Source organism: Mycteria americana, chromosome Z (genome assembly GCF_035582795.1).
Source record: "Mycteria americana isolate JAX WOST 10 ecotype Jacksonville Zoo and Gardens chromosome Z, USCA_MyAme_1.0, whole genome shotgun sequence".
Lineage (NCBI taxonomy): Eukaryota > Metazoa > Chordata > Aves > Ciconiiformes > Ciconiidae > Mycteria > Mycteria americana.
Genome location: NC_134396.1, coordinates 32,815,507 through 32,843,198, shown reverse-complemented (window position 1 = coordinate 32,843,198; position 27,692 = coordinate 32,815,507). Strand labels below are relative to the sequence as shown.

The 27,692-nt window shown below is 37.8% G+C and overlaps 1 protein-coding gene across 1 annotated transcript in view; it reads left to right on the top strand.

The window, feature by feature from the left end:
• Positions 1-27,086, top strand: part of GDA (guanine deaminase) — a 32,867-nt gene extending 5,781 nt beyond the window's left edge. Inside the window, exons 3-14 of the mRNA XM_075527206.1 lie at positions 1,552-1,723; positions 4,299-4,386; positions 6,245-6,350; positions 9,181-9,208; positions 10,617-10,724; positions 11,781-11,888; positions 14,098-14,195; positions 14,787-14,854; positions 15,324-15,470; positions 17,868-17,986; positions 19,170-19,197; positions 20,248-27,086. Of these exons, the coding sequence (XP_075383321.1) occupies positions 1,552-1,723; positions 4,299-4,386; positions 6,245-6,350; positions 9,181-9,208; positions 10,617-10,724; positions 11,781-11,888; positions 14,098-14,195; positions 14,787-14,854; positions 15,324-15,470; positions 17,868-17,986; positions 19,170-19,197; positions 20,248-20,318 (1,141 nt within the window). The 3' untranslated portion in view covers positions 20,319-27,086. The remainder of the gene's footprint in view (positions 1-1,551; positions 1,724-4,298; positions 4,387-6,244; positions 6,351-9,180; positions 9,209-10,616; positions 10,725-11,780; positions 11,889-14,097; positions 14,196-14,786; positions 14,855-15,323; positions 15,471-17,867; positions 17,987-19,169; positions 19,198-20,247) is intronic.
• Positions 27,087-27,692: the final 606 nt, after the last annotated feature.

The window sequence follows — 27,692 nt, the reverse complement described above, 5'->3', positions numbered from 1 at the left end:
CAAGAGCTGCCTGCATCAGCTGACTTGGAGGGTGGACAGTCCCTCTGCTTTTTGCATTCCTTGGCTTGGGACTGCAGCCATGGCTGAATTGTGCTGGCTGATTTACACTGCACAGAACAAAATGCCATATTTAGCTTTCATACATGACCTCTTCTGTGCTAGCAGAATTAAATGATGTTCTTTCTTGAGATTACGTTTTATATCCCTTTTGTTAGCAGCAGACTGTGCCTAACTAGCTTGAAACTCTGGACTTAGTAAACGTAGGTAACGCTAACACTGCAGATATAAAATTCAGTTGCTTGGCCTTTGACACACTCCCTAATAAAAGCTAATAAAATCAGACGATTTTAACCTTCTAAACACAGAGCCTTGGATTTGTAGCTGTATTGCAGCTAGAGCATTTCTTTTTTCTTCAGCAGGTGAAATCCCCCACCTTTCTGGTGAAGTGAAATAGTTTTGGATTGTACCTACTATGCTTTGCATGTGGTAGCACAACTGTAAATGACTTGTGCCTTAGAATCTAGAGCTGCAGCATCGTTTTGCTGTTCTGTTGTTAAAAAATATGTCTGCTTTGTTGGAACGCTAATCACTAATCATACAGAATATATGAGTCATCAAATGTTTTCTTCACTTGAAATAGCCTGAGGCAAACGGAAGGTACCGGGAATACGGATCAGATTGAGAAAGATCTTTCAGCATTTCTAGCATGGAGTAAAACAGGAAGAAGGGGAACTACAAAGAGACTAAATCACTGTTCATTCAGTAGTCAGGGAGAAGGGAAGAGGAGTGAGAGAAATTTTATACTGTATGGAGCTCCAGCATAAAACAAAATAATTATAGCAACTTCCTGGTAATGTTGATACAGTCATCCCTGCTATTGCATGAACACTACATGACAACAAACAATATTACAGTTCCATGGTAAATATGCCTTTCCTGTCAAGATATTGAGCAGAGGTTTTTTTTCACCAGTGTCTGTGTCTGCATTTGTAGACACAGTGGCTGTTCTTCCATTAAACCTTGAAATTCATTGATTGAATATATGTATATATATATAGACACATATATAATGTAGAGGAAAACTGGGATATGGGAAGTCACAGTTTTGTAGATATAATCGTCTGGCAGCTAGGGGCTTTCCAAATATATCCATACTAGGAAGCACGACTGTCCCCAAATCTTCTCTTTCAGGTGGATTCTATGGTGGAGTAATTTTAGTTATTGTGAAGTCAGTTTGGCTTTATTTGTTGGTATTTAGGCTGGGTAAATATTGAAGATAATTGGATTCATCATGCTCTTATATTGTTTTTCTCTCAGTTAGCTATATATAAGTCTGAGTAAAAGTTATTATTCAGCTGCTTCATACCATAAAAGGAGCATGGGTAGAGGTACAGTAGGAGCTGATAGGCTGGTGCTGAAGGAGGAAGGTTAATCTGTACTTGCTGTTTACTCTGGTGGATTTTGCTCAAACATACCCTTTAAATCAAAACTACTTAGCATGGAAAATTTTGTGACATTTTGGACTATTACAATTTTCTTTTCTTTCCCTAGTGAATTCTTCATGCCAGGAATGGTTGATACACACATTCATGCCCCTCAGTATTCGTTTACGGGTACAAGAGTAGATCTACCTCTTTTGCAGTGGTTGACTACCTACACATTCCCAACAGAAGCCAAATACAAAGACAGAGATTTTGCAGAAGAAGTGTACACCAGAGTTGTTGTAAGTACTGGAAATGTCATTTACCTACTTGATGACATTCATATTTGTGAAATATATGTACGTTTTCAGAAGGTCAGCAGAAAGAGTAAAGCATGTTTTAATGTCATGAAAACCAGTTAAAACCAACAGTATAGCCACTGTTCTAATTGCCAGCCAAGGTTGTCACCTACTAGTTCCAGTCTTGTTCTGTCGTTGCTGATAAGACAGTTCATTTAATCACATGGTTAACAACGACCTTACCATCTTTTCTGCTGAGTACAATGACCGACATTTAACAGTACCCTCAGAGCTAGTATAGCCAGCAGGTGCTGACAACCTTAATGCAGAAATAACCAAGCATGATAAAAAAAAAATTCAGAGGATATTTCCTTTTCTGCACAAAAAGCCTCTATTATGAAATTGTCTTCTGCAAAGGCTACATTGAAGAGAAGATGCTTCTCACAGACAACAAATCGGGGGCGTTTTGAAGTAATTAAGGAAGATGTTTCTACAGCTGAGGTCCTCGTAGCAGGAATATCTTTCACTGCAGGGGCTTTAGATGAAGTCTATCAATGGTATTGTGACACAAAGAGAGAGACTGTGTTTGAGCTAGACTGGTTCTGAGCAGCAATATAAAGGCTTTAAGGTCAAATTCCACTCGATGAACAATAAGCAGCTGGGTCCCATTGCAGAGTACTGATTCTGTCCTATAACTGAAATGTATCCTTTAATATGTGGACTGAAATATCTTCAACAGATTAAATGATTTGGCCAGCATAAGTTGTCTTGCATTTGTCTAATACTGTGACAACATGTGTTGTCAAAATAATAACATAGTGAATCTGATATAAATAGTTATGCTGCCCTTGCCTCACAATTTTTTTTTTTAAAAACTTTCTGCCATCTGCCATAATAAAAACATGTAGGAGCAGCTTGGTCATAAACTCTAGTGACAAGCACACATGCCTTCAGCTACTTAAAACATAGAGGTGAACTCACCTTCCAGCTGTGTGCCTCAACATACTGTTACTGTCTCCATCAGTTCAGATTGGGTGACATCAGCACGGCTAAAATGCTCACTGTGCAAGGTGTTTAATAACATCACCTGGAAAAGGACTGCCAGTGAGGGACGGAAGTTAGTTGTAGGAACTTCAACACAACCATTAGGCGCTCCCCATGTGTATCAAATAGGACAAAGTCAGGAAAATGTCTTCACCCCCAAATGCTGCAGAACACCAGTTGCTCTGCAGTGTTTCATGGGGCTGATAATGACCTTCAACAGTTAGAAACAGGACTAAACCTGCAGGGAGCAGATATTGTTTCACATGTATCTTTAAGCTTCTGGAGTTGTAATGAAAACATCGTGAATGTTTTCAAATCAAAATTCTGCTTCCAATAAACAATTTCTGTACTTGGTAAAAGAAACAAATTGGGTGAAATTTGCCAGATTTTATCTGGAACCTCCTCTCGTCCCTCAAATCTTAGGAAAGCCAATTCTTCATGCTGATGTTTTGGAAACAGAATGTTTTTAGATTTCATTTAACAATGATGTTAGGAATCCAGAAGTAGAGAATTCTGGGTTTTAAAAGCTAAGAAAGACAAAGGTAATTTCTCTCAGTAATGACATTGTTATTTTTGAGACTCATTTTAGGAACCTTTAAAGACATATTTTTAATTATTTGCTTTAATTTGAATATTGTATGGAAAAAACAAAGCTTGGCTTCATGTTTGTCAAATAATTAGCTCTAGCCATTCTCAAAAGTTGCGTTGGATGTCCCACCTTCTATGTCATTAAAAAAATAAAATAAAATTCTCAAATTACATTGTAGCCAGAGTCCAAAAATGTAATTTAAACTTGTATGCTGGATGGTAGTCAATATAGTATGCATTAGTCCCAAGATCAAGTGAAGCTATAAATTTAATCGTGGCTTAATGTAACTTTAAATGGCTCTTCATTTCCTGTTATGTCCTCCAAAAGTAATATGAACAGGTGTCAACCACCCTCTCTTTCCAAACAGTATAATTAAATAAATAATTAAATTAGACTCTGAGCAGTTGTTCTACTTTTAGAAACTTTTCAGTTCACTTTTACCTTGAAGTTTGTTACTTCGTATTCAAGGATAACAAAGAGCTTGTACACATGAAAGCCTGGCTATTTTTCCCAGCCACATCAGGTAGCCAGATGAACACCACTGCTTTTTCCCAAAAGCTTTGCTTTGCTAACATTAGGTAAACAGTGTGAAAATTAGAGAGCCTTTCAAAACTAGGAAACAACATAAAAGACTGATTGTTTGTATTTCTAAATGTAAGCCAGAATTTATTTCCAGCTTGCATGAAGGAGATATAGACTGGTTTCTATGGGTTTAGCCATTGTTAAAATTGTGTACGGATTTGGAAGAGGAATGTTTTTGTTTATTAACACTCAGACTTTAAAAAGTTATTATGAAATTAAAAATCTCTATTTTACCTTCCCAATTCACTGCACAATTTCACAATAACTAAATGTTCTGGCAGTTTGAAATCAGACTGCCTGTTCTGCATTTTGGCACCTTGACTATTTTTTTTCCAGACAGTTGAAACTGATTTCTTTTTATAGAGACGAACTCTAAAGAATGGCACGACTACAGCTTGTTACTTTGCAACAATTTACACAGATACTTCTCTTCTTCTTGCTGAAATTATAGGTAAGACTAACAGTGAGTTTTGAAGGATGTTGCGCAGACTGTGTTAGTTGAAGGAAACAGAGCTTAGGAGTTTTAGACTAGCTAGACATCTGTCTTTCTACTAATTTGGTTTTTATTCATTGTATCTGTCATACTGTGTCCCCAAAATCCACCCTAGTTACCCTTGTTCACCTAACTGCCTCTCTCCTACTATTGTTTCTGCTAGTCTCTTCATTCCCAAATCAGCTGCTGTCTGAGCTTGAATTAGGTCTGCTGGAGTTGCTCTTCAGCTGCAGTTCTCTGCTCTTTCTAGCCTTTTGGTATTTGAGGATTGAAGGGCAGAATGACAAGAGGTGCACTCAGTGCATTAATGTCGTGGTTTAACCCCAGCCGGCAACTAAGCCCCACGCAGCCGCTCGCTCACTCCCCCCCGGTGGGATGGGGGAGAGAATCGGAAGAGTAAAAGTGAGAAAACTCGTGGGTTGAGATAAAGACACAGTTTAATAGGGAAAGCAAAAGCTGCGCACACAAGCAAAGCAAAGCAAGGAATTCATTCACTGCTTCCCATGGGCAGGCAGGTGTTCAGCCACCTCCAGGAGAGCAGGGCTCCATCACGCGTAACGGTTACTTGGGAAGACAAACGCCATCACTCCGAACATCCCCCCCTTCCTTCGTCTTCCCCTGATTTATATGCTGAGCATGACGCCATATGGTATGGAATAGCCCTTTGGTCAGTTTGGGTCAGCTGTCCCAGCCGTGTCCCCTCCCAACTTCTTCTGCACCTGGCAGAGCATGGGAAGCTGAAAAGTCCTTGTTTTAGTATAAGCACTACTTAGCAACAACTGAAATATCCCTCTATTATCAACACTGTTTTCAGCAAAAATCCAAAACATAGCCCCATACTAGCTACTATAAAGAAAATTAACTCTGTCCCAGCCAAAATGAGCACAATTAATTTCCTGATACTCTGAAGTTTCAGCTGAGGATCAACATCAAAAATCTCCACACACCGTCTGAAACCAGAACAGTGGGAATTGTGTCAGGATCTTATCCCTCCCTTCTGTTCACCATTGCAAATGCCTGCTGTTTGAAAGTGTCCTGATTCTTGCAGGATTTCTCAAGGCTCAACCAGCTCCCAAAGCAGAACGTTTTAATGAGAATCTCAGTTTCCATCAAAAATTCCCGTCTTCCTGATTTTGTAGAAAACCTAAAATTTTGAAGACGTTGTATTCAACAACTCAGACAGTAAAAGTGGACAAAAGATATCTAATTTAGAAACATGTTTAAAAGCTTAGAATTTAATATTATATGCATTCCTTTTAAGTCCTACACCTGAGTTTTTAGTCCAAGCCTGGATAAATCTCAAGAAAGAGGCTAGAAGTAGCTCTGGTGATTTTCTCCATCCAACTGCACATGGGAGGCATTTTAGGAACCTCATTCCTTTCTCTTAAGGAGAGATGGTTTGCTGAGATCTTTGTGCCTTTTCTCAGCACAGGCTAATCATCTACTACAGCTACGGTACTTTGATGCTTATGTTTCTCATCCTCTACTTCACAGTGGTTTTCTTCACACACTACCATTATGAATTCTGGTTGTGGTTAAACTACAGTAATGTAGTCCTCAATTGTAACATTTAAAAAGTTGAGTACTAATGTGGAATAGGAGAGCTCCTATTTAATTTTTTTTTTTCTTTTTCCTTTTTAGCCTTAACTGTCACATGGATTTTCCCAACTTAAAGATAAGAAAAGAGTATAAATTCTGTTCTTCTTAAATGAAGGTGGCTGGGGTGGAATTTGCTATTTTGATTTCAGTATAGGCTTTGATAGCAGTTTTTGAGAACCAGTGATTCTGAGTTTTACATTCTTACGCATCTCAACAGATAAATTTGGTCAACGAGCATTTGTTGGAAAAGTCTGCATGGATATGAATGACAGTGTGCCACAATACAAAGAGACTACTGCTGACTCTGTCCAAGAGGCAGAAAGGTAAGGTGATCAAATTGATGGCACAACCTTTAGAAATAAGACTTTTTCATACATCTGAAAAGTGAATGTGAAGCTGACTAAGACCTTACAGGTGTAAATTTATTAGGAACAGCTTTTTTCCTCCGACAGTATTGTTTCCTACAGTTCTGGCAATTCCTGCATACCAAGCTGCTGCACAGCCCAAGCGCTTTCTCTCTAGCTCTTCCAAAGAAAGGGAGAAGCTATAGCTCTAGGGTTTGGAGAGAATATGTGTATGTTGTTGCCTGTTTCCTGCCTCCTCTTTTCCCTTCACAGGTCTCTGTGGAGGTGATGTGACCTGACATGGGATGGTGGGGTGGCAATCAGTTCCTTTGCCCCCATTAACTTCTGAGCTATTTCCTTCCTCCGTTTAGGATAAAGCTTTATTCAGGTTGTAGGAGTCAGCTTTCATATACCCCATTTTAAACATGCTGTGGTTCTCCTCTCCTCCAGCATAGCACCAGTGAAATTACACTAACTCGCAGCTGAGAGAATGAAGCAGAATCAAATCAAAGCAATGTACATGGCAGAGGGGACCCAAGACTGGAGTATGGCAGCCTGCTGTCTTAGGTGTCCCTTGTCTTTCACATCCGTGCTCAGAAATGCTTAAGCAGAAATACAGTTTTTCTCACAGGACTACTTATTTACTTGTATAAATGTTTCAAATATCACGCTGAAACAGAAAATAGTTAACAGTAATGTAAACATCTTATGGCACTTGTGTGAAGTTGCTACCTTATTTTTGCAAATCATGATAGAATGCTATTGAAAGTTAGAAATGGTTGTGGATTTTTAATGGTGTTTGTATTTAAAGACATTTTTAAAACACGTAGTATTAGTCATTTGCACTCTGCTAACATTTGTTTTCCTTCATGTAAGTCCCCAGTTTTCGTTATACAGCATGAGTCCTGAATGGGCCTGAAAGTGGCAGAACTTCCAGCTCTGATATTTTTAAAGCTTCAGAATGATCTAAATAGCTTTCTTTTAAATACCTATTTTGTGCCTCCAACTCCCATGTTGTGTGATTGTGTTAATAACATATGTTTCTCAGCTTTGGATGAGAGTGTGCCAGAAGTACTCCAGAGCTGTCTGGAGGAAAGAGCTGTGTGCTTGTCAGCATGGATCAGGAGTACTTACCTCATCAGGCCTGAATTGCAGCAATACAATTGCAGAAGGATGACAAAGCTCTTCCTTTACGAGGGCAACTTTTTTTTTTTTTTTTCAAAGAACGTAAGAAATGTGATCTGTCACGCTGTCAGAAAATGTATTACACTGATTTCAGTTCTTTACCATTAACCTCCGGAAATATTTCTATTGTATGCACGGAAATAATACACAATTCCAAGTGCTTCATATATTAAATCTAAATTCAAGTCAAGAATTTGAACCTACCCTTCTCCTGCAAAGAGGGTTGAATAAAAAGTTAGGGAACTGAAATCTAGAATGTGCTATATGCTACTACTAATAGTTGTAGTCATCTGGAAAGAGGAGGACCCATGTTCAGATCTGTTCTTCTGCTACAGAAGACAGTGGTTTGAACCAGAGCTTCTTTCCTCATAGAGAAGTACATAAGAAAACAAAGTACAGGGTATTTTGAGAAAGGTATTTCGATTTTGAAACAATGCTGACACTGTTTAAAGAATGTGAAAAAGAATGAAAATGGCCATCTGGAGGTTTTGGATTATCACCTGAGAGTTTTACTTGTGTTACAGTTTCTGCTCCAGTGAATATTTTATTATTATATCAGGTGAATCATTAAGAGGAGAGACAGACAGACGATGCCTAATTCACATTGCATTTTGGCTCACAACGTTAGACAATGGTGGGGTCAAACTCCTTTGGTCATTGCAGAAGTTTAGCTTAGGTCTCTCACTTCCAGCTGGTGATGTGATTACAGCTTCAGCGTTGAGAATCTAGCCTCCAGCATTATTTGCTTTTCCATCTAAAGGTATTTGACAAATTTGATTCAATGTTTGTTGTGACCAAAATTATTGGTTTTTCTGAATATAAACTATGACATAAAAATTCACAGAGATCCTGTCCAGAACCCATCTCAAACTGGCTTTTGGAAATTATGTGCATACACTGTACATATGAGATTTCAAAGAATTTCTTCCCTGCAAAGTGAGAGGAAGTTTTATTTGCTCATCTGCATTATCCATATTGACTGCTTGGGGTTTTTTGTAGAGGTCCCTGAGGTAGCTTCTTTTATTTAACAAAGTAAGTAAATCTATACTGTATTTTCCATAAGGTAGATAATCTATACACTAAGATTAATATAAGCATTTCCAGAAAATCAAGGGTCCTTTAAGTGAATGAGGACATATGCAACTACTGTAAGTGAGGTATGAAATATTGCAGCATCTTTTAAAAATAGGATTTTAAATAATACAATATATTTAATGCTGTAATTTAAATTCATGGACAGACAAATTTAAGTGCTTTTTTTCTCTAATGTTGCAGCTGTAGCTTATAATTATGTTTTCAATGAATTTAATGTAACATGGATTTGGTTTTCCCTGAGAACTCAGGGTAATTACCACGTGTCTATTATTGCAAATGTCTAATTACTGCAAATGAAAAAAAATCTGCATATTCAGGGTTAAATCCACAACTAGCATAATTTGGTGTAACTATCCTGACTTCATTGTGTTGCTTCTTTTTATTTCATCTGAGAATCTGGCCCAACTTTCTGTAAAAAATTGATCTATGTCTGAAATGCTTAATAGGGTATCTAAATATTTTCTATCTTTTTCATAATTTATAACACAGATGACAGATTTATAACAGATTTTTTTTTACCCTTTTTCAGGTTTGTTAAAGAACTACTGGAAAAGAAAGTAAGTAGAGTTCTCCTTTGTAGTCACTTCTGTATTCATAAGATGCTGTGTGAATATTTGAAATAGTTAATCCTGCTGACAAACTCTGCTGGCTTAGTGACAAATCAATAAATATACATCTTTCTGTGTAGTAGACATCATCAGTTTGAAAAATGTTCTGCTAGCCATGTTGTTGAGAAATGGACTTGTAGCAGTGTAAATTCAGTTTTGCATGGTCAGTGCACAGCAGAGTAGTGTTCTGTGCATGTTCTCTATTGACTTTAATATATTCAGCTTGCTAGAAAGGACAATTTTCTGTTAAAGAAAGGTGGAAGTCAGTCGATCACTCCGTGGTCTATAAATAGACTAGTAAAAGAAGTTCTCACCAGCAGAAATCAGTGTTTTTACAGTACAGTTACTAATCCATTACCAAATTAGTATTTTGGGTCAGCACATCTCTTCCAGTGTGTTTCTGAAGAAGTTCACGTTTACACTCCTGAGGTAAAGATAGAGGTTTACACTCCAATATTACAAGCAGGGATACTTTTCTTATCAGCTTTTTGTTTTCAATGGCTTAATTTGTTGACATTTGTGCCTCAAAATATTAAAGAATAGATGCCTAGAGTTTAATGCCTAAATCACATGTATTAGTAGAGTAAATCAGCTAATCTGCGGGAGTCCTGACCTCCTTGTATCTGGGAGATGGTATAAGAAACTGCAAACCAAGTTATCGTATACTGTCTTCTAGTGGTGCCACATGCACAACTATTGCCTGTGGCTGAAGGCAGAGTTGTAATGCCATTGTCTATTTTTTATGAAAATTTTAATCCAGAAGTGCAAGGTGTAAAGTAAACATCTGTAGCTCTAGTCTTGGTGTCTTCTCCACTGTTTCCTACTGCGTAGCATAGCTGGTGCTACCACTAAGCTTCCTATCTAGGGAGTATAGGGACAGTTTGTTGCCATCATGAATGGAGAAGATTGAACAAGAAAAAGTTTTACAGAACTCTCCAGTTTTGCATCATTACATCTTTGATATTCATAGAAGGAGGACTCAGAAAAACGTCTGGTCGTTCATCTGACTTATTTCTTGTAATGCATACTGGACTGTCAGCAAATACAAAAAAGCATCCAGTGCTTCTCCTGAAGTCTGGTAAAACGTCACTGACTTGATGAAAGAGTTCTAATGAGAATAACTTCTTTACTAAGGTTCATTAAAACTCTTTTCAGAAAAAACTTTGATTCTCTCTTTCTGTGGTGAAATTTCTAATAAAAATAAGGAAATTACTACACGGCTTAATTTGAGTTGGCAAGGATGCAGTAAGCAATAAGCAATGGAGACAAAATGTAATTGCTGTGTAAATGCTTGTCTTAATTATGGTTACTGATATATAGATGTAGAATCCCAAGCATGTCTTTTTAATATTTCCAGTATCCAAGGGTACAGCCTATAATAACCCCCCGCTTTGGCCCTTCCTGCACAGAGGATTTGCTGTGTGCACTTGGCGATTTAGCACAGACTTGTGATCTCCATGTGCAGGTAAGCTCTGAGAGCTCTGTATACAATTTAAATAGTTTGGATAGATAGCATATAGACCATGAAGTTTTCATAATTTCAGCAAAATACTTAAAACACATTCTTACCTTAGAGCCTTTCCTTTAAATTCCTCTGAAATTATTGATGGTACTCTGAAAGGACACTGTGACCTGCACAGGAAATGAGAAGGCTCATAGCTGGTAGGATGCACAATTCAGCAAGCCCCAGAGCATGGTCACTAGGAGAATGGCATCCAGTATCGTAGGTTAGAGCAACCCTTGGGCTGCTAAAGGTTGGTGTCCCTAGTCCAAGGTTGTTACATCTGTCTCTCTGCCTTCTGCTGTTTCTGTACAGAGCAGATTTCAGTAGATAAAAGAATTACTCACCTTTGTATCTTATTTGACATTGTTAACATAGCTGTAGGATTTCCAGTGTGATGAAGCTTCTGTGTTTAAAAAAGACATATTTTAAAGCTTACAGGTCTGTTGAAACTTCAAGGTGTTTCTTTTTTGGTTACACAGTTCTAAGCTTATACTGTTTTAAAGCTATCCTACGTAAGGATTTTTTGTCATTACGAAGTGGGCATTTTGAAAATATATGCTCCAATGGGAGTACAGGAGGATCAGATTTTTATCTGAGACTAGGAATTAATCACCCCCTCTGAAGGTACTTGGAGCAGCTACCTATATGTTGTGCTGACCCCAGGGTCCACTCTGTGGTAGGCTGGTTCTCTCTTTTACCTCACAGTCATATGTATTATTTTATTTATTATTTTAACATTCACCAAATACCAAGTGGGCCATTATGTCACCAGACTGCTGGGATGGACTATACAGGCATATCATCTCATAGCACTTTTAAAGGAACAAATGGAGCTACTCTTTTGGGTCTCATGGACCTCTCCAGTGAAAAGAGAAACCCAAGGATCTAACTATACGCTTTACAAATCCTAGTTTCTATCATTATATGTTTAGCTTTCTCAGTAGGTTTCTCAGAAGGCTGTAATGTCAGGTTTAATGCTATTTAAAGCACTCATTGCTATGTATTTTATTATTGCAGAGTCACATAAGTGAGAATGAAGAAGAACTCAAACTTGTGGAGAACATGTTTCCTGCCTACCAGAACTACACTGAATTGTATGATAAAAACAAGCTGCTTACTAGCAAGGTAGCTGCATAAAAATTTCCACAGCATAGCTTAGATTTATCCATGTAGAGAATATAATGGTTAACTGTAGTTACCTGAGAAGTTTGTATTGTTTTGTCAAGGTCAGTGACATCTGGGGGAAAGTAAATTGGTTTTATGTTCTCTGTTGCACAGGTTGGTCAAGGCATTGGAACTTTAGACAAGCCCACACTTTTCCTAAGCATTTTAGGGGAGATGAAAAGTAAAGGTATTTTATGCCCCCTGATCCATTTTCCAAGGGCTCCAAAGAAAATTGGGGCAATGGGATCAGAAGGAGACTAGGTAAAGCTGATGTTGTAGAAGTTGGTAATTCTTGGGTAGTACCCAGTTATCCTTATATTACAATGTTCTTGCACACTGGTTTTGCCTGAAGATTTGTTCTATAGTGTTATGGTAGGACCAACTTCATTTTTTGGCAATTTCCTACAGAAAAGCAGCTTGTCCTGTTGTGTTCTGTGTGTGAACCTCACATGCAGACAGGTACACTTTACTGTTCTGCCTGTCCAAAAGCACTGATTTTACCAAGTATTGAGAGGCACAGTGGCGTGAAGAGTTGAAATTCATTAAAGCTTTATGCTGGTGAGATGAATGCAAGCAATCTGACACCAGCCCACACTAAGAACAGGCTGGAGTGCCAGGACACGCCTTATTAGATAGTGGAGACCTCATGCAAGAATGAATATGAACAGCATAACTAAAGTCAGAGCGCTTAAGCATCAGTCAAATTGATTTAAAATTTTAGGAGAGAATTTTCAGAGGCAAGAAAGGGCAGCTGGGAACTCCTTGGGAATTAGCTATTGAACTCCCATTTCTGTGTTAGTAAATTACTTATTTACCCAGTAAATTACTTATTTGCAGTCCTTTTTACCTAAGAAATCGATATTGACTACTTAAGTACCTACTTAAGTAGTACTTAAGTTAAAGAGAGTTTCTTGCCTGTTGATTTCAAGAGCTTACACTATATTAACTTTTGTTCTCTCGCACAGTCCTATGCACACTGATTTGTTGCGTCAGCGTACTAAAGAGAATATTAGTGCTGCAAAAACATAGGTCTTAATTCTGTCAGACTTTTATATGCACAGCACTGAAAATGGTCACTGAAAATCAGGGTTACCAGGGCTTTCTGGCGCCAGGCTCCTGGTTGTTTGGGGAAGCATTCTGTTAAACACAAGCATAACAAAACCGCAGACATTCCCCCCTCCCCAACCACCAAAACTAAGATATCAAATTAAATTTTTTTTAATGTTTTAAAAGTATGTTTTTCAGAGCTGTGGCTGAAATATTTCCTTCTTTTTAAAAAGAAGTACAGATCAGCGGAGATATGGTTCAGCAGCTACCATATGTATGTCCTTAAGATGTGGCTATTATCATTGCATTTTCAGTTACATTTGAGCTTGATGAGTAGAGACGGCAAGGGTACAGTGCTATTAGGAGATGCTCAGTGGAAACAGTCCCTGTGCCGTTCTCATTTTTATCAGCGGATTGCAAGGCTTAACAGAGCTCTTGCTCTTCTCTTTGAGTGGGCATTTAGCATATGAGGTAATTCCAGGTAGATTTGTCTGGGAATAATTTGTTTATGTCCTATTAAATGATACTATCCTATACTTCTATGTTTTGTGTATACTGCTCGTGAACTTATTTTTAAAGTCAGCTACGTAGGACGAGAAAGAAAAGTCATTAATCAGTTGCATAACAAATTAGATTATTTTAATTAAAGAATATTCCATATATATATATATATATCTACCTGCTGCAAACCTTTAGAGAGACAATGGGAAACATGCTAAGAGTACATACATCTTCCATTGTATCTGAAGTACTCCTAGCCCCAGTACTTAATCTCTGTGTTAGCTACAAAATATAAACCGTAAGGTTACTACAGTGCTAGGGCGACTGGGGAATTCTTACTTTTGTTCCTTGAAGCTCTTAGGTCACAGCAGTCACTGCAAGACTCAGCATCCTATCTTCTTACATTAATAAAGGCAAAAAAGTTGAGAGAGCGATATGTCAGGCATACTGAAGTTAAGGAGAGTTTCTTGGCTGTGGATTTCAAGAGCTTCGTTCGAGAAGTGCATTAACTTCCCTTGATGGTAACAGGTGTCCTTTTGGCTATTAAAAGCAGTGCAGCAAAAATCACAGGCACTAAAGTAAATGCAATATTGAATAAATTGGTGATTCTGTTTTTCTTTAGACAGTGATGGCTCACGCCTGTTATCTTTCTGAAGAAGAGCTGAAACTTTTCAGTCTTCGTGGAGCTGCAATTTCACATTGCCCCAATTCTAATTTTTCGTAAGTTAAAAAAAAGAAAAAGAAAAAAAAGAATGGTGTACAATTAAATAAAGCTGTTGTTCACATAGTCTGTTCTATCAATGGCAGATCCAGGCCATCTCCCTTCCCCCCAAAGTATGCACATGTTTTGGGGAAATGGGAATGGTCTATATAGTCTTCTTTCTATTAAGCAGAAATGAGATACTGTATGTTATGCAGCCAGGATACTGTACTAAATGTTAACAGTCATTTTGCCTTTAACATAATCAATATCTTGTTTGTGATGACTTACTGGAGCTCATGAAATGACCTCCCACCCTCCGGAATATACATTACATCATGTTTGGGTTTTCTCGCAGGTATATTGAGAGCTCGTTTTCAGCAGATAATTGTAAAACTGTGGGAGTTTTTAATTGAGAAAAACTGCCTTTATTTTTAGTGATTAAACCCCATCTTTCAGATGAGGGGATGCAAATGCTCCATCCCAGTTTAATAAACCCCATCTATTGCACACGTTCTGAGAGCCTTTGTCATGGAACGGCTCTGCAGCCCTACTCTTCCTGAGCTTTCTCTGCATGTATCACTCAGAACACGTTTCTTCTTCCAATCCAGGTTGCGCAGCGGTGTCTTAAATGTGCAAAAGGTCCTGAAACACAACGTGAAGCTTGGTCTTGGCACAGGTTAGTAGTTTTCTGTAAAAAAGATTTCTTTTGGAAACCATTGAGAGATCCAAAAACATGCCTACTTGTTCTTATTTAAAAGTCAGCATGCCTCCAACTTATGGACCTGCTTTTTTTCCCACTACTTCTAGAGTAATGAAGTCTAGAGCTCTGAAATTGAGAGCTGGTCCAAAAGTGTTTAAAAAGAAAATAAAAAATGAATGAAGAAAGTTTTGTTCCTGTTGTGACAGTAAACAGTGCTTCAACAACAACTTGTCAGGTTTCTGTTATTCTGTGTTGTGTTCTATTTACCTGACTTTGTATGTGAGAGCACCTATTTTAGGAATGATACATTCAGAGACAGCACTTAGCAGTAAAACTTTTTGTGTTTACCGCATCTGCCACTTCATAACATTTAGTTAAAGCTCATAAAAATTTAACCCAGAGAATTATTCCCAAAGCTTGTTTCTAAGAGTCTGATCCCTTCTAGATGTTGCCGGTGGATATTCGGCTTCTATGCTTGATGCCATCAGGAAAACAATGATGGCATCTAATAGCCTTCAGATCAATAAAGTGAATGAAACAGGACTAACTCTTGAAGAAGCATTTCAACTAGCCACTCTAGGAGGAAGCCAAGGTAAGAAGAAATTTCTTTAGGATGTATACAGAGAACTACAGGTCTTTTTGATATTATGTCTCCCTGTCTTTAAAAGGTGGCTGAATTCACAGATTTTCTGGTGCTGGAGTGAAGATACCTGAAACGGTATCTGCTGGACAGAGATATCCTTCAGTCTCTCATACCCATACTAGGCTCATTACAGAAGATTATTCGTATTGATGTTGAGAGTTTAATAATAGAATCTTAATGATTTTTCAGGGTTGTACATTTTCTTTGCAAATATCCTCAGACTTCTTAATCATTAGTGCTTGTATGTTTATCACACCAATTGGAAACACTTGTTTTTCTCAGCGGCCAACACTGAGAGGAAAAAGCTGTGCAATTAGTATAAAATCATGCATCCTGTTTGTCATCAGTTTCTAATTTTGTTTCTGCTTTTTGAGCTCTCAGTGAGGCAGTTTGTCACTGTCTTTACAGCAAATCAAAACATCATGCAAATCATTCCTCAGTCAGAGAAAAGCACAAAGCTTAAACAGGATATGCACCATGGTTGTTTAAGACACAGTTGCATCTGCAGAATATAGTCATATAGTATATCAGTTGTTCTGGTTCACTGGTATGTTTTGTCATGATCAGTATGCACATACTGATTTATACAATTAGCAAAGTTTTAGTGGAACTCGTATGATTTAGCAGAGAGCAAATCCACACATAAGTAAAAATTTATTACTATTTCAGTTAGCAGAAATGAGCTCACTACCTGCTAAAGAACTTGTCCCAAGTCTTTTCAGTGTAACATTTCTGTAGTTGTCAGAAAACACCATTGGGAACTATTAACGGAAGTTTGAAAGTTGTAATGACTCTGGACTGTATTTGAATTTCTGGAGGGTATAATGGGGAGATAGACAGGAAATGGGCAGGGGACAAAAGAGGAGAGGTCTTTTTCCCACAATATATACTGTTCTCATAAAAGGTAAGAATAAACTAGCTGAGATATGGAAAGGAAAACTTATAAAAATCCCGAACTCATACATGGTTTCCCTTCCCAGCTACTCTTGCACTTGTTTTATCTGGGTTCTTAGGTTTACTTAGTAATGTGTTTATTTTATATGTTGGTTTTGAGCTGTTTTATCCTTACTGAATCACTTTCAAGGGTAGAATATAAATTACTCGTACAAGCTTCCAGTAGCCTGGACAAGTACAGTTTGTGGAAATTTAAATGAGCAATTCTTTGTTGCAATAATTTGCTTTACTGAGACTCCTAAACACTTGTCACCCTCTTGTGTTTAATCTAAAAATTGCATTCTGCTCACAAACCTGAAGGAATATGAGATCGTTTTAGTTGAAACTCATAGGTTGTCAAAATGTTTCACCATTTGGAGGAGTTTAAACATCTTTAAGGTGTTGTGAAGTTGCTGCCACACATAAACTTCACTGAAGGCTGAATTTCCTTTGTTGGACAGGAGCAATCTGAAAACAAGTGAACAAATTATTTGCAGATATTATCCCCTTTGATAACGTAGTTTAACTCCAGAGTATTGTAAAAGTTGATTTAATACACAAATACTTTGTACAACTTAAAACTATCCTAAACCATTTCCAAGGAGACACAAAGGCCTCTCTTTAGGTATTCTAAGCACTTGCAAGCACCCAGTTGCTGAAGATGAAACTGTAGATTTTCAGTGCTGGTGGATCTGAGAACCAGAGGTTGTAATGAAGCTTTGAAATAACAAAGCTAAATAATAGACCACAAGACAAGCCTTACAAGTGGGTATCAGACCTTCAGATCTGGCTATAAGGTTTCTTTTCCACACCATATTGTTCTTTGTTCCTGCTAATTACCCTTAGTTATCCTCTCTGCACACCTTTTATTACCATATTGTTATATGTTACTATTGTAATAGGCCTATACAACCTGTCAAAGTTGCTTAAACTGTTTAAACAATTAAATCTAATACTGCCTTAGCAAGGTTAGTATTATTATATACTTCACTGTTTCTCTGACTTCATTTCATTGCCCCCTTTGGAGCTTTAACATTTTTGCAATGTAAACGATTGTTATTCCACTTTAAACAGTTTGTGGCCTATGCATCAGATCTGCAATGACACACAATCAATGGAGAACATTCAAAGAACAAAAACCAAAAGAGGAGTTCAAATTGTTTTTTAGATTTCTTTTACCTTTAACAGATGCCCTTCAGAAGTTCATCAAAATATACATTTCTACTGAGAAGTTGCTTAAGAACTCAGATGCTAACATACTCACTGTTGAATTTGCTTTCATGTTTTTCCTTGTAATCATCTAAATTCTCATAGTTTTTCTTATGAACATCTCAAGTAAGTTGCCAGGTGCTTCCACATGGTGGAAAGAGGCTTGTGTTGAAGATGTGTTTATGAGCTTATTTTCTTCCTTAGCTCTAGGACTAGATGACGTGATTGGAAACTTTGAGGTTGGCAAAGAATTTGATGCACTGCTAATCAACACGAAGGCTTCAGACAGCCCTTTTGACTTGTTCTCTGCTGATAATTTTGAGGTAATCAGAAAAGGATTAATGGTCAAAAAAATTACGGGAAATGATGTGGGGAAGGTCCATGACAGAGCCAGAATAAGTCTCTTGAGGATTATTCCAGTAACAGGAATCAGGTGTACTACACCACTGCTGTCTGTGTTTCAGTGCAAGAGGTTCAGTGGTTGGTTTTTTTTAGAATATTGCTGTCCTCAGTGACAGTTCCATATCCCCACGAGCAAACATGCATGTAACATTTTTAATGCATGTTTTATTAGCCCAAGCTGACAATTAGAGTTAGCTATTTGCAGTGACAAATGGCAGCCAAGAAAAAGCAATTTAGTTTAACACGTTGAGTTCAAACTCAAAAATGGCAACCTGTTCCCAGACAAAGGCTAGGTTGCCTTGACTGCACTGCTATTGTAAATTTAAGCAAGAATTCAAGATAGCTAATTTGAGTTGAAAGCACAGTTTTTATGCAAACATATAAGCAGTATTTGCATTATGCAATGGGCACACCTTCTCATACAAAAACCTTTTATGATTAAAAAAGGCAATGAACAACAGTTACTTGAATTTATTGATGTGGCCAGACTGTCTATCGCCGCCTCTATTCTGAATGTCACCATTTACTTAGAAATGTAGGCATAAGTGGTGAGGTAATTGTTCCTTAATCTGTCTCAGACACAATAATCTGGATTAGATTAAATTCTTTAAGTTTTAAATCTTCTTCCTAATTCAAATAATTCTGGAAAAATATTTTCCTGTTTAAGTCTAAACTTTTTTAGCTAAGTTAGCAGTTCTTAGGACATGAAAAATGCTTAGAAGTTTGTCTTATTTTTCAATAAGACCAACTTATTTTTGAATAAATTGAGAACTTGAGAACTCTAGTTCTCTAGTTCTCTAAATGAATTTGAGAACTCTAAAAAAGAGGAAGGGGAAGTATAGTGTTTTAGGCATATATTTGTTTATACCATCAGACTTGTGCAGTGTTTTCTTCCTGAGATATGCAGCCTCCTTACTGAAAGTTATTTATGGGAAAACATGCAAATTAAGTTTTGATTTTACTGTTAGTAGGAATATTTATAGGGAAATAAAAATAGGGAAAACTATTTTTATCAATTCTTTCAGTTGATAAAGCTTCAAATAATTATGATCTGGGATAGCAGATACTGCTTTCTGAATTCGGTTTTCTCCCATTTTTTTATAGGACACTGTCCAGAAGTTCCTGTATCTAGGTATGTTCTGATTCTCAGCCCACATAAAATTCTCTTGTTATTTCATACATCAAAAATTGCCTAAATTAATGTGGAAGTTAATAATAAATTTATTTATCATAATTAAATATACATTTGTTTACAGTAATTAAATCTATTTATTTACATTGTATATAAATATTTATATGTCTCTATTAATATTAATATTTATTTACATTAATTAAATATACACTTACTTACATTTATTAATATTTCTTTGTAAATACTGAGTGAGAATTAAGTGGTTTAACTTTTGTTCTTTGCGACATAGTTAAATAGTCAGTTTAACATGATCAGCTGCACTAAGTTTGTCAGATTTATTACCACACCTACCTTTATCTACAGTATGAGCTAAATCATATTTCACAGTAAAGTAACACTGGCATGCTAATCACCAGTTCAGAACAAGTTCAGCTCAGGAGAACTTCTGCAGACCAGTTGCCATTGTGGTTTTTTTACTCCCAAACAAAAAAGATGGCCTTTAAAACAAACAAAACCCAACCCAAACAGTCTTACTCCCCTAAGAGAATAGATGTCCTTTATTGGGCATCATCTGGACTAAGACCTGTGCTGCCCATTATGTAGTTATGTAGAGGTAACTGGTGTTAGGTCTGGCCATGTTTGTGTCATTCTCTAATTAAGCTTTTGCCTTTTTGAGAAGCTGGCTGAGGCAAACCAATTTACTGCTGCCTGGTACCTGAGTTAGTTCAGATACTGTGCAATAATGCATCTTCTGTGCAGATATATAATATTTTCAGGGTTTTAATCTACTAAATGTGTAGAAAACCCATGACACCATTGCAGCAGAGGAATGCTATGTTCATTTTTTCAAAAAAGTATGTATAGTTTAAACTTCCATTGATCTTTGTGGTAGCCCTGACTATTTCTCTCCAAATAAACTTTCTCAGTCCTAGGAAACAGTCACTGCAAATGATGTATTCCAAAACTGATTTTGTGGATTACATAATTTTCATTAATTAAATCAGTGCATAGATTTATGTGCAAATCTCTGTTTTTACCGTGTTATTTCAGGTGATGATCGGAATATTTCTGAAGTGTATGTGGCTGGAAAGCAAGTGGTTCCTTTTTCAAGTTCAGTATAAATCCATTTCACTTTTGCAAAATACTCTACTGATCATTCTGCATCTGATTTGGAAAAGATTGATTAAACACAGTGCCTGATCATCAGGAATGACACCTCATTTTTGTTTAGTGTTTTAAAACTTGCAAACATTAGAAATTTTGTTAGACCTTTCAAGAATTATTTTACCAAAATTGTCACAGTTCTAGAGGAAACAGGTATTTAAACATCTCTGTAAAAATAGCATGTGTGCATTGATGAGGGATTTGGTAAATACCTTAATTAAAGAGGACACCTGCTGTTCCTTTTAATAATTGTGTAGGAAGCATTACAAAGAGCAATGAGACTCTCATTATCTATAATGCATCTGAATTTAAAAAAAGCCAGTGCTAGTGAATTGATTTTGCAGATAATGAATATCACGGAAGAATGCAAGTTCTGTAATATTATCACCAGGTATGGAAAAATCAGTGGCATTCTGGGGCATTTAGAACGTTTTTCAGTTTTCTTTAGGAGCTTATTTTTTTTAAAGTAATTATTTCATTTAAAACATTATTTTTTTAAGAGAAATTAGATAAGAAGTGTGTATTTATAAATAAATAAGGGTCCTTATTATCAAAGAGTTCAGATTTGTCATTCGTAGTCAGACAGAAGAGAACTGGTGGAAGAACCAAATAAGAAACGGGGCATTAGTCACAGGGAGATGGGCTGGGAGAGCGGAAGGGCTGCATTGTTCTGTGATGCTGTCAGCTGAAACTGCATTTCCGCAGATTTTGTTCCTAAGTCTAGAAGTGGTCAGCCTGATCTTCCACCCACTCCACTGAATTACCTTCAGCTGAGCGACAGCTGAGTGAACCTTGTCTTAAATTAGAAGCAGGCGCTAGGGTATCTGAGCAGGCTACTCAATGGCAAACAAACGAAGAAGTTTTTCTGGAGTGCTAGAGGGAGTGCTTCATCTAGTTCAGCCTCCTGCAGAACCTTCCCAAGCTCATTTGCTCCCGACTGTTCAGGCAGGATGATACGATGTCCCTTCTCCTTTCTGTAAAGGAAGAGAGTGGGTTTTAAAAAAATCCAAGAGAAATGGGCTATTTCTGGCCATTCCTACCTTTGACTTGAGGTGGAAATCATCACTGGAAAAAGCAGCTCAGCTTTAACGTGCTCTTTTGTGTCTTTCAATGTCGCAACCATAATTCCAGCCCTGTACAATTCCAGGTTAAAAATGTGCCCTTTTTTTTGGAAATCTGTGCAACTTCCTTTCTTAAAAAGCGTATTTCCCTACTTTTTATCGGAGACTTTTTTTTGAGATTAGTTTCAGAAAGGAGTTGCTTCTTGTTTCTTTATTATGTTTTTTGCAACACAAAGGGTGTAAGCTTTAATTTCAGCGTCAATAGAGACAATATCGTATTGAGTTACTATAAACATGCGTTGAATAGGGTTTTAAGGCCTGCTTCAAACTCCTTTGATTTCACTAAGCTTTGTTTCATGCTTTTATCACACTGCCTGGCGATACAAAAGCACAGGTCTTCCCTCTGTTCACATAACAAGGGAGGTCACTGCACCAAAGTCTCACGCCATGTCTACTTCTGAGGGAGTGCTTCGCCCAACATCACTGATAACTTTCTGATTTTACAAGCATTTTCAGAGCTTACGTACCATTGTGGTTACACCTACCTGAGACAGTATAGCGTCAAGTGGAAGTGTAAAAGCTAGCTTGGGCACTTAAAGCAGTACAGTCTTTTCGGTGTGGTTTTACTGCCGAAGCCAAGTAGCTCTACTGAACGGCAGGGGATATTGGCTTGCAGACACCACCCGAGTGCAGCTGCGCGGCTTGCTCATTGAGAGCTAGCTCAGGCGCCTTCACAGGGCATTGCACCTTGCCATGTGCTTGCGGAGGTACAGCCTTCGTATCCCTTATGTTCAATGACTCCTAAGGCTTTAGGAATCAAGATTTAAGGATTAAGATTTCCACATTCCATCAGGGTGTTTTCCTAACCATTTTGTTTTTCATGTGTCCCAATCACCTACACAGTAGCACACTTGCTTGGCAAATACAATCTTCAGCTCTTTAACTTGGTTTCCTGATTCAGGGAGCATTTTTCCTCATGAATTTTGACATGAATTTAATTGACCAAATTTCATGTTCCAAAACCAAAGATCTGTGAGACACATGTTTTAATCCTCCCAGTTACTGTTTGAAACTATTTTTAGGGAGTTGCATGGTTTTCAGCTTTGGCTTTCCTGCAAGAATGTTTTCTGGGGCAGAGAAAGATTACACAGCCTTGTGTACAATGTATGTTTGTGCCCTACTTCTTCGCTTCCAGAGCTATGAATTAAATCAACGCTTTCATTTTAGTGGTAGTCTTAACTGTCTCTGGCTTCATTGTTTTCTCTCTATTTTGTAGTGTTGTTAATAATGGGATTCAGCATTTCTTCTTAAAAGATTTGTAGGGGAGGAGGGGTTGCTTATTTGCAAACTGGGAATGCAGAAAAACTTTTACAAGTTCAGCTGTATACTGCTGGCCCAGTTACACAGAGACTCCCTAGGATAACTGCTGCCAATGAGCTTTGTATCTGAATATCGGCTGTGTCACGAGCAGTTTGGTTCTTGTTAAATTCAGGCACAAGGTAAGAGCTCAGCCTTTTGATTATAGCTTTACTAGTGTCTAGTACTCAGACACTACCCAGACTTAGAAACAGAAAATCAACTTTTAAAGAATCTCAGCTGGAGGAGGAGCTCTGCCTGCAGGTAGTGCCGTGGGGTCCTGTAACACCCAGCAATGCCCAAGTGAGGACCGAGATGGATAGCATTACACTAAATGCTGAGGTGCCTAGGGGTAAAGGAAAGAAGCCTGAATTTGACGTGAGAGGAAGCCCGTGGAGGAATTAATGTAACAAATAAATTGGGAAGTACTTTCAACAGCAGCATCTTAAATAGAATTGAATGGAGAAAGACTGTAATGCCAGAAAAAAAGTTGAAGTGGGGTCCTCCCAGGTAGTCCCAAAAGCTTGTTCAGTGGCAGATGGCTTATGCACAGAAATTTTGAGGGTTTAGGAGATACAGAGGATGTAGTAGCCAAACTTCTCTGAAGCAATTTTGGGGAAGTGACTGACTAAGGATCCCACTGTGAAGTTTTGGTCCTTGGGACTCTCTGGCTATGTGTAGATTGCCAGGATACTTGGTGCAGTAGGGGAGGATCAGTAGATGAAAGCAGTTACTGCTGAGACTTGTACCTCTACACTATATGCAGCTTAAGACTACATGTAGTCTGTTTCCTTGGATAGATGTCCCCACTGCATATGCAGTTTGGAGCAGGCCAAATATTTGGCTCAGACTCTTAATGTCTCTTTTAGAGGCAGGAGTATATTTGGCATGCAGCTGAGCCTCCAGTGTAGTTTCCTCCAAAATAAACTTAATCCTTGTATACCAACACCACCCTGCAAACTGAAACAAGGTTCAGTAAGGGAGGGTGGTTGGGGAGTCACCTCAGAACAGCACTACTGTCTCAACCCAAAATGCTAATAGAAGCTAGGACTTGGTCTATTTCCCCTCCATCCTCATTGTCACAGAACTTAGTAGCTGAAGACAAATTAAAGCAACCTCCTTCCCCCTTCCTCCCTCTTAAAAAAAAAAAAAAAAAAAAAAAAGTAAAAATTAGGCAACCAAAGACTAAGGGGAGATGAGTAAGTGGAAAAAAAGAAGGGGATAATTTTCAGTCAGTATAAATTGACACAGCACTACTGACTTAAGCTAAAACTTCTGGAAAAATGTACATGCAACTCTTTCCAGATGTCACTCCCCATTAGTTCTCTTGCCAGATTGTGGATAGGATCTTTGTTTCTTAATGTGTCTTTATGTTCATTGTTAGCGCACCATTCAAAGGAAAAAAAGGGTCGTTTGTGGAAAGCTTGCTTGTTGGGACAATACGGTTAATGTGCTCTATGTTCAGGTGAGCAGTTATTTATTATAAATGGAATGTATTTGAATTACTGTTAAATGTTAATCTCATTGTGTCACTTTAGGTTTTGATTATTAATGAAATGCTAGTAAGTATCTCCTATGCATTATGCAGCGTTATTTGAATTATTCATGTGTGGCAAGTGGAGTTCTGCACTTTAAAATGTTGCTTTGGCCTAATGTTTATATTTATTCTGTGGTTTTTGTGCAATCAGAAAGCTTTGTAGGGGAAAAAAATGTATTTGTTTACTGTACTGAACATTTTCAGTATTGTAAGTGGACTTCCTGTTAGAAAAAGAAATGTTAAAATGACCCTGTTTAAAAGTCTGTGCCTGATTATACACTCATGAATGAAAATATTATAATGGCTTTATGAAAGCCAACATGAATAGTAATGTTTTAATTTAAAAATTTTTACAGAGAAATAGCTTTTTTTAATTTTAATCATGATTATGCAATGCAGATTAGCAAAAGGTAATAATTCTTGCTAAATATCTACTGTTCTACTGAGCAAAGGAGAATATAACTATTCTTGATTATACATGTAAAAAGAATATGCAAGTTTTGAAAAATAAAAAGCCCAAATTCTTTGAAGAATATCCCAGTTTTAAAAGGAAAAGATATTAACATTGCTCAGACAAGCTGTTTAAAAATATTGTTTTAAGCATTTCCAGGAACAATCCATAACAGACGATAAGGTGGACAGCTTTTAAAATACTGGATTTGTATGAATAAATGGTGCTGCCTTATCTGCAGCTCTGTGTGTAGCAATGGTCAACTCATCTCCAAAATGATAGTGTACAAGTAGAAGGTATTTAAAAAAAAAGCTAAGGGATTTTGGAAATCTGAGAAAGGATGGGGAGAATAAAATGAATTTGAGAAGAGATTTGAAAAGGGTGGTAGCAGAATACAAAATAATGCAATGTAGAAAGAAGATAGATCAGAGAAACTCATAAAAACAAGATGACATGTCAGTGAAGTTTTAGGTGGGAAATACTCAGAAAAGAAGATATGTTTTCACGCAATGTTCTGTTAAATCACAGACCTCATTCCTTCTGACAGTAATTGAGGCCCAACAACTGAGCAGATTTCCAAAGCAGTTACTTAACATGCTTAATAATACAAGCGCAAATAATTGTAGCTAATCATAGCATAATTATCTAACACTTTTCAACCTCTCAACCACTACTTCAAGATTTAAATGAAAATTACCTGTAACAACTCCAGAAGAAGCCTAATGCAAGGGCACGTTATGCCTTATCTCCATGTGTCCCATGAAACATTTGGCATTGGCCAGGTCAGAGACTGAACTAGTCTGGTCCTGGGGAAGAATCTCTGCTCCTGCATGCCCCAAACGTTGTCCCCTGTCACATGCCTTGTGGCGCAGTGATGACTGAGTCCGACACAGGAAGACAAGCATCTGGTGCAACTAGAGTAACTGAAAACAAGCTGTTTTCGAAATCAGATTGTTTTGAAGTTAAGCACACTGCAGAGAGCACAGCACGTTTTAAATTACACGAGCGTATACGTAATAGCGAACTTTTAGGTACTAGGAACTTTGGCTTAAAGTTGAGGGGTTTTTAAGCCCTTGTGCTATATGTGCAACAACTCGTGCTTCTCTCAACAGAGGAGCCAGCAAATGACATCTGTAAGGCTCTCTGTACAAAAACCAGGAACAAAAACAATTCTTGGGAAGCCAAAAGGACATCAGTAACATCAACAACAATCTGTTCTGTAAAGTTAATAGAACCCCCGTTAGTTTTTCTCAAAAGACTGAGCAAAGTTTTTGGAGGGCAGTTTCCTGGAAATTTCAGTGGAAATTCTTTCTTGGAAAATGCCCTGAAACAGAGAGTGCTCCAACCAATGAGGTCCCCTGTGGCTTCTGCCGAGGCAGTCACTTCTGTGGAAGTGAATGCAATAGTAATGCCTAGACTCACACTTCCTCCCCTGCTCAGGACTTGGAAGTGCGTATTCACTTTAATTCTGGCTTTAGTTTGTGGTTTCTCATACACTTGGTTTTAGTTTGAAAATAACTATGCTGAATGAGTGGAGCTGGGAGAAGGATAAGGCTAAACGGCACTCTTACACCCATCCGCCTAACTCTTCAACTCAAAAGGTTTGTCCCATCAGGTAGATGTTACTGTGTTTGCACAGCTCTTAGACTCAGTGATTTGGCTTAATGACTTGAGTCAGCTGGTAACAAGTAAACCCAGCCAAGACCAGGACATAAACTGTGAGCAGCTGACAAAAACATAAAAATGTTTTACCTTGATCTGCACTTAAGTCACCAAAGGCTTTGCTTAGTCAAGTGCTCCTAGGTGCATGTAGCTACAAAAACTGCCTGGAGATAAGCCTTCAGTAGAAGGGAGTCGTGTTAGTGACAACTGAAGGCTTTGATCTCTGTGTCCTGTCTGGCCTTGTGGCTTCCGAGCTGGGCTGTGTGTTCCTTTAACAGCTTTTGCTGATGAAGCTTTTAAAAAGCGCTTGCACATACTCCTTAGCTGAGGAAGTTTGCAGCCCTTGCTTCAAGACAAACCTTCTTTCCCCAAAGGAGAGTTCACATCTCACTGGAGTAAGCTTTTCTGATTCTGGTCCTTGGTTTTGTCTGCTCATTGCCTGTTGTGCGTAGGCTCTGGTTCTTTCGTCTGTGAAAAATGCCTAACTGGAGTTAATGTTGTTGAATTTATCCTTCCTGTTGTACTTGTATAATTTCAAGGAAGAGCAATGTATTAGGAAAAATGGTATATGCGATTTCCATTGTTCTGCTTGGTTTTGATCATGCTAAATGGGAAGTCATGTACTCTTGAAACAAAATAAAGAGGCCTTGTGTTTACACCAACTCTCATCTCTTTCTGAGTTTGACTTTGGAGAAGAGAGAGAAAGGTGGCAAGCTGACTAATGAAGATTTACAGTGAAGACCATAATACACAGCAAAGTGTTGGAGATGCACAGAACTTACCTCTTCCCTGGGGAACTCGAGCACACCCATCATAGGGGTTTGCAAACTCTGCTAAGTATGCATGATGTTATTTTAGGAGATCTTTTTCCAGATTCAAAACTCTTACAGCTTTTGATGTATCTTTATTACCAGATTTGTTGGCTTGATAAGTCAAAGCCAGTGCTTCAGTAACCTTTTTATTATTTTGTGTCTAAAAGTGGACTGTCCTGAAATGCTTTCTTCTTGTGCTTGGCAGCAAGCATACAGAGTCACATCTCCTTTTATGTGGTTTTCTTCACTTTCTTACTTTTCAAAGCTTAGGCATAAAAGTGTCCCCAGTCTAAGCAGCTCTGAAACTCACCAGAAGTGGATTTCCTTAGAACAAAAACTACCACAGGACAACCACTAATTACACACTGATGAATTGTATGCTGAAATTTTGAGAATTATGTGCAAGGTGTTACCAACTTATGCAAAATCATGTGCACAAGAAATAAAGCTGT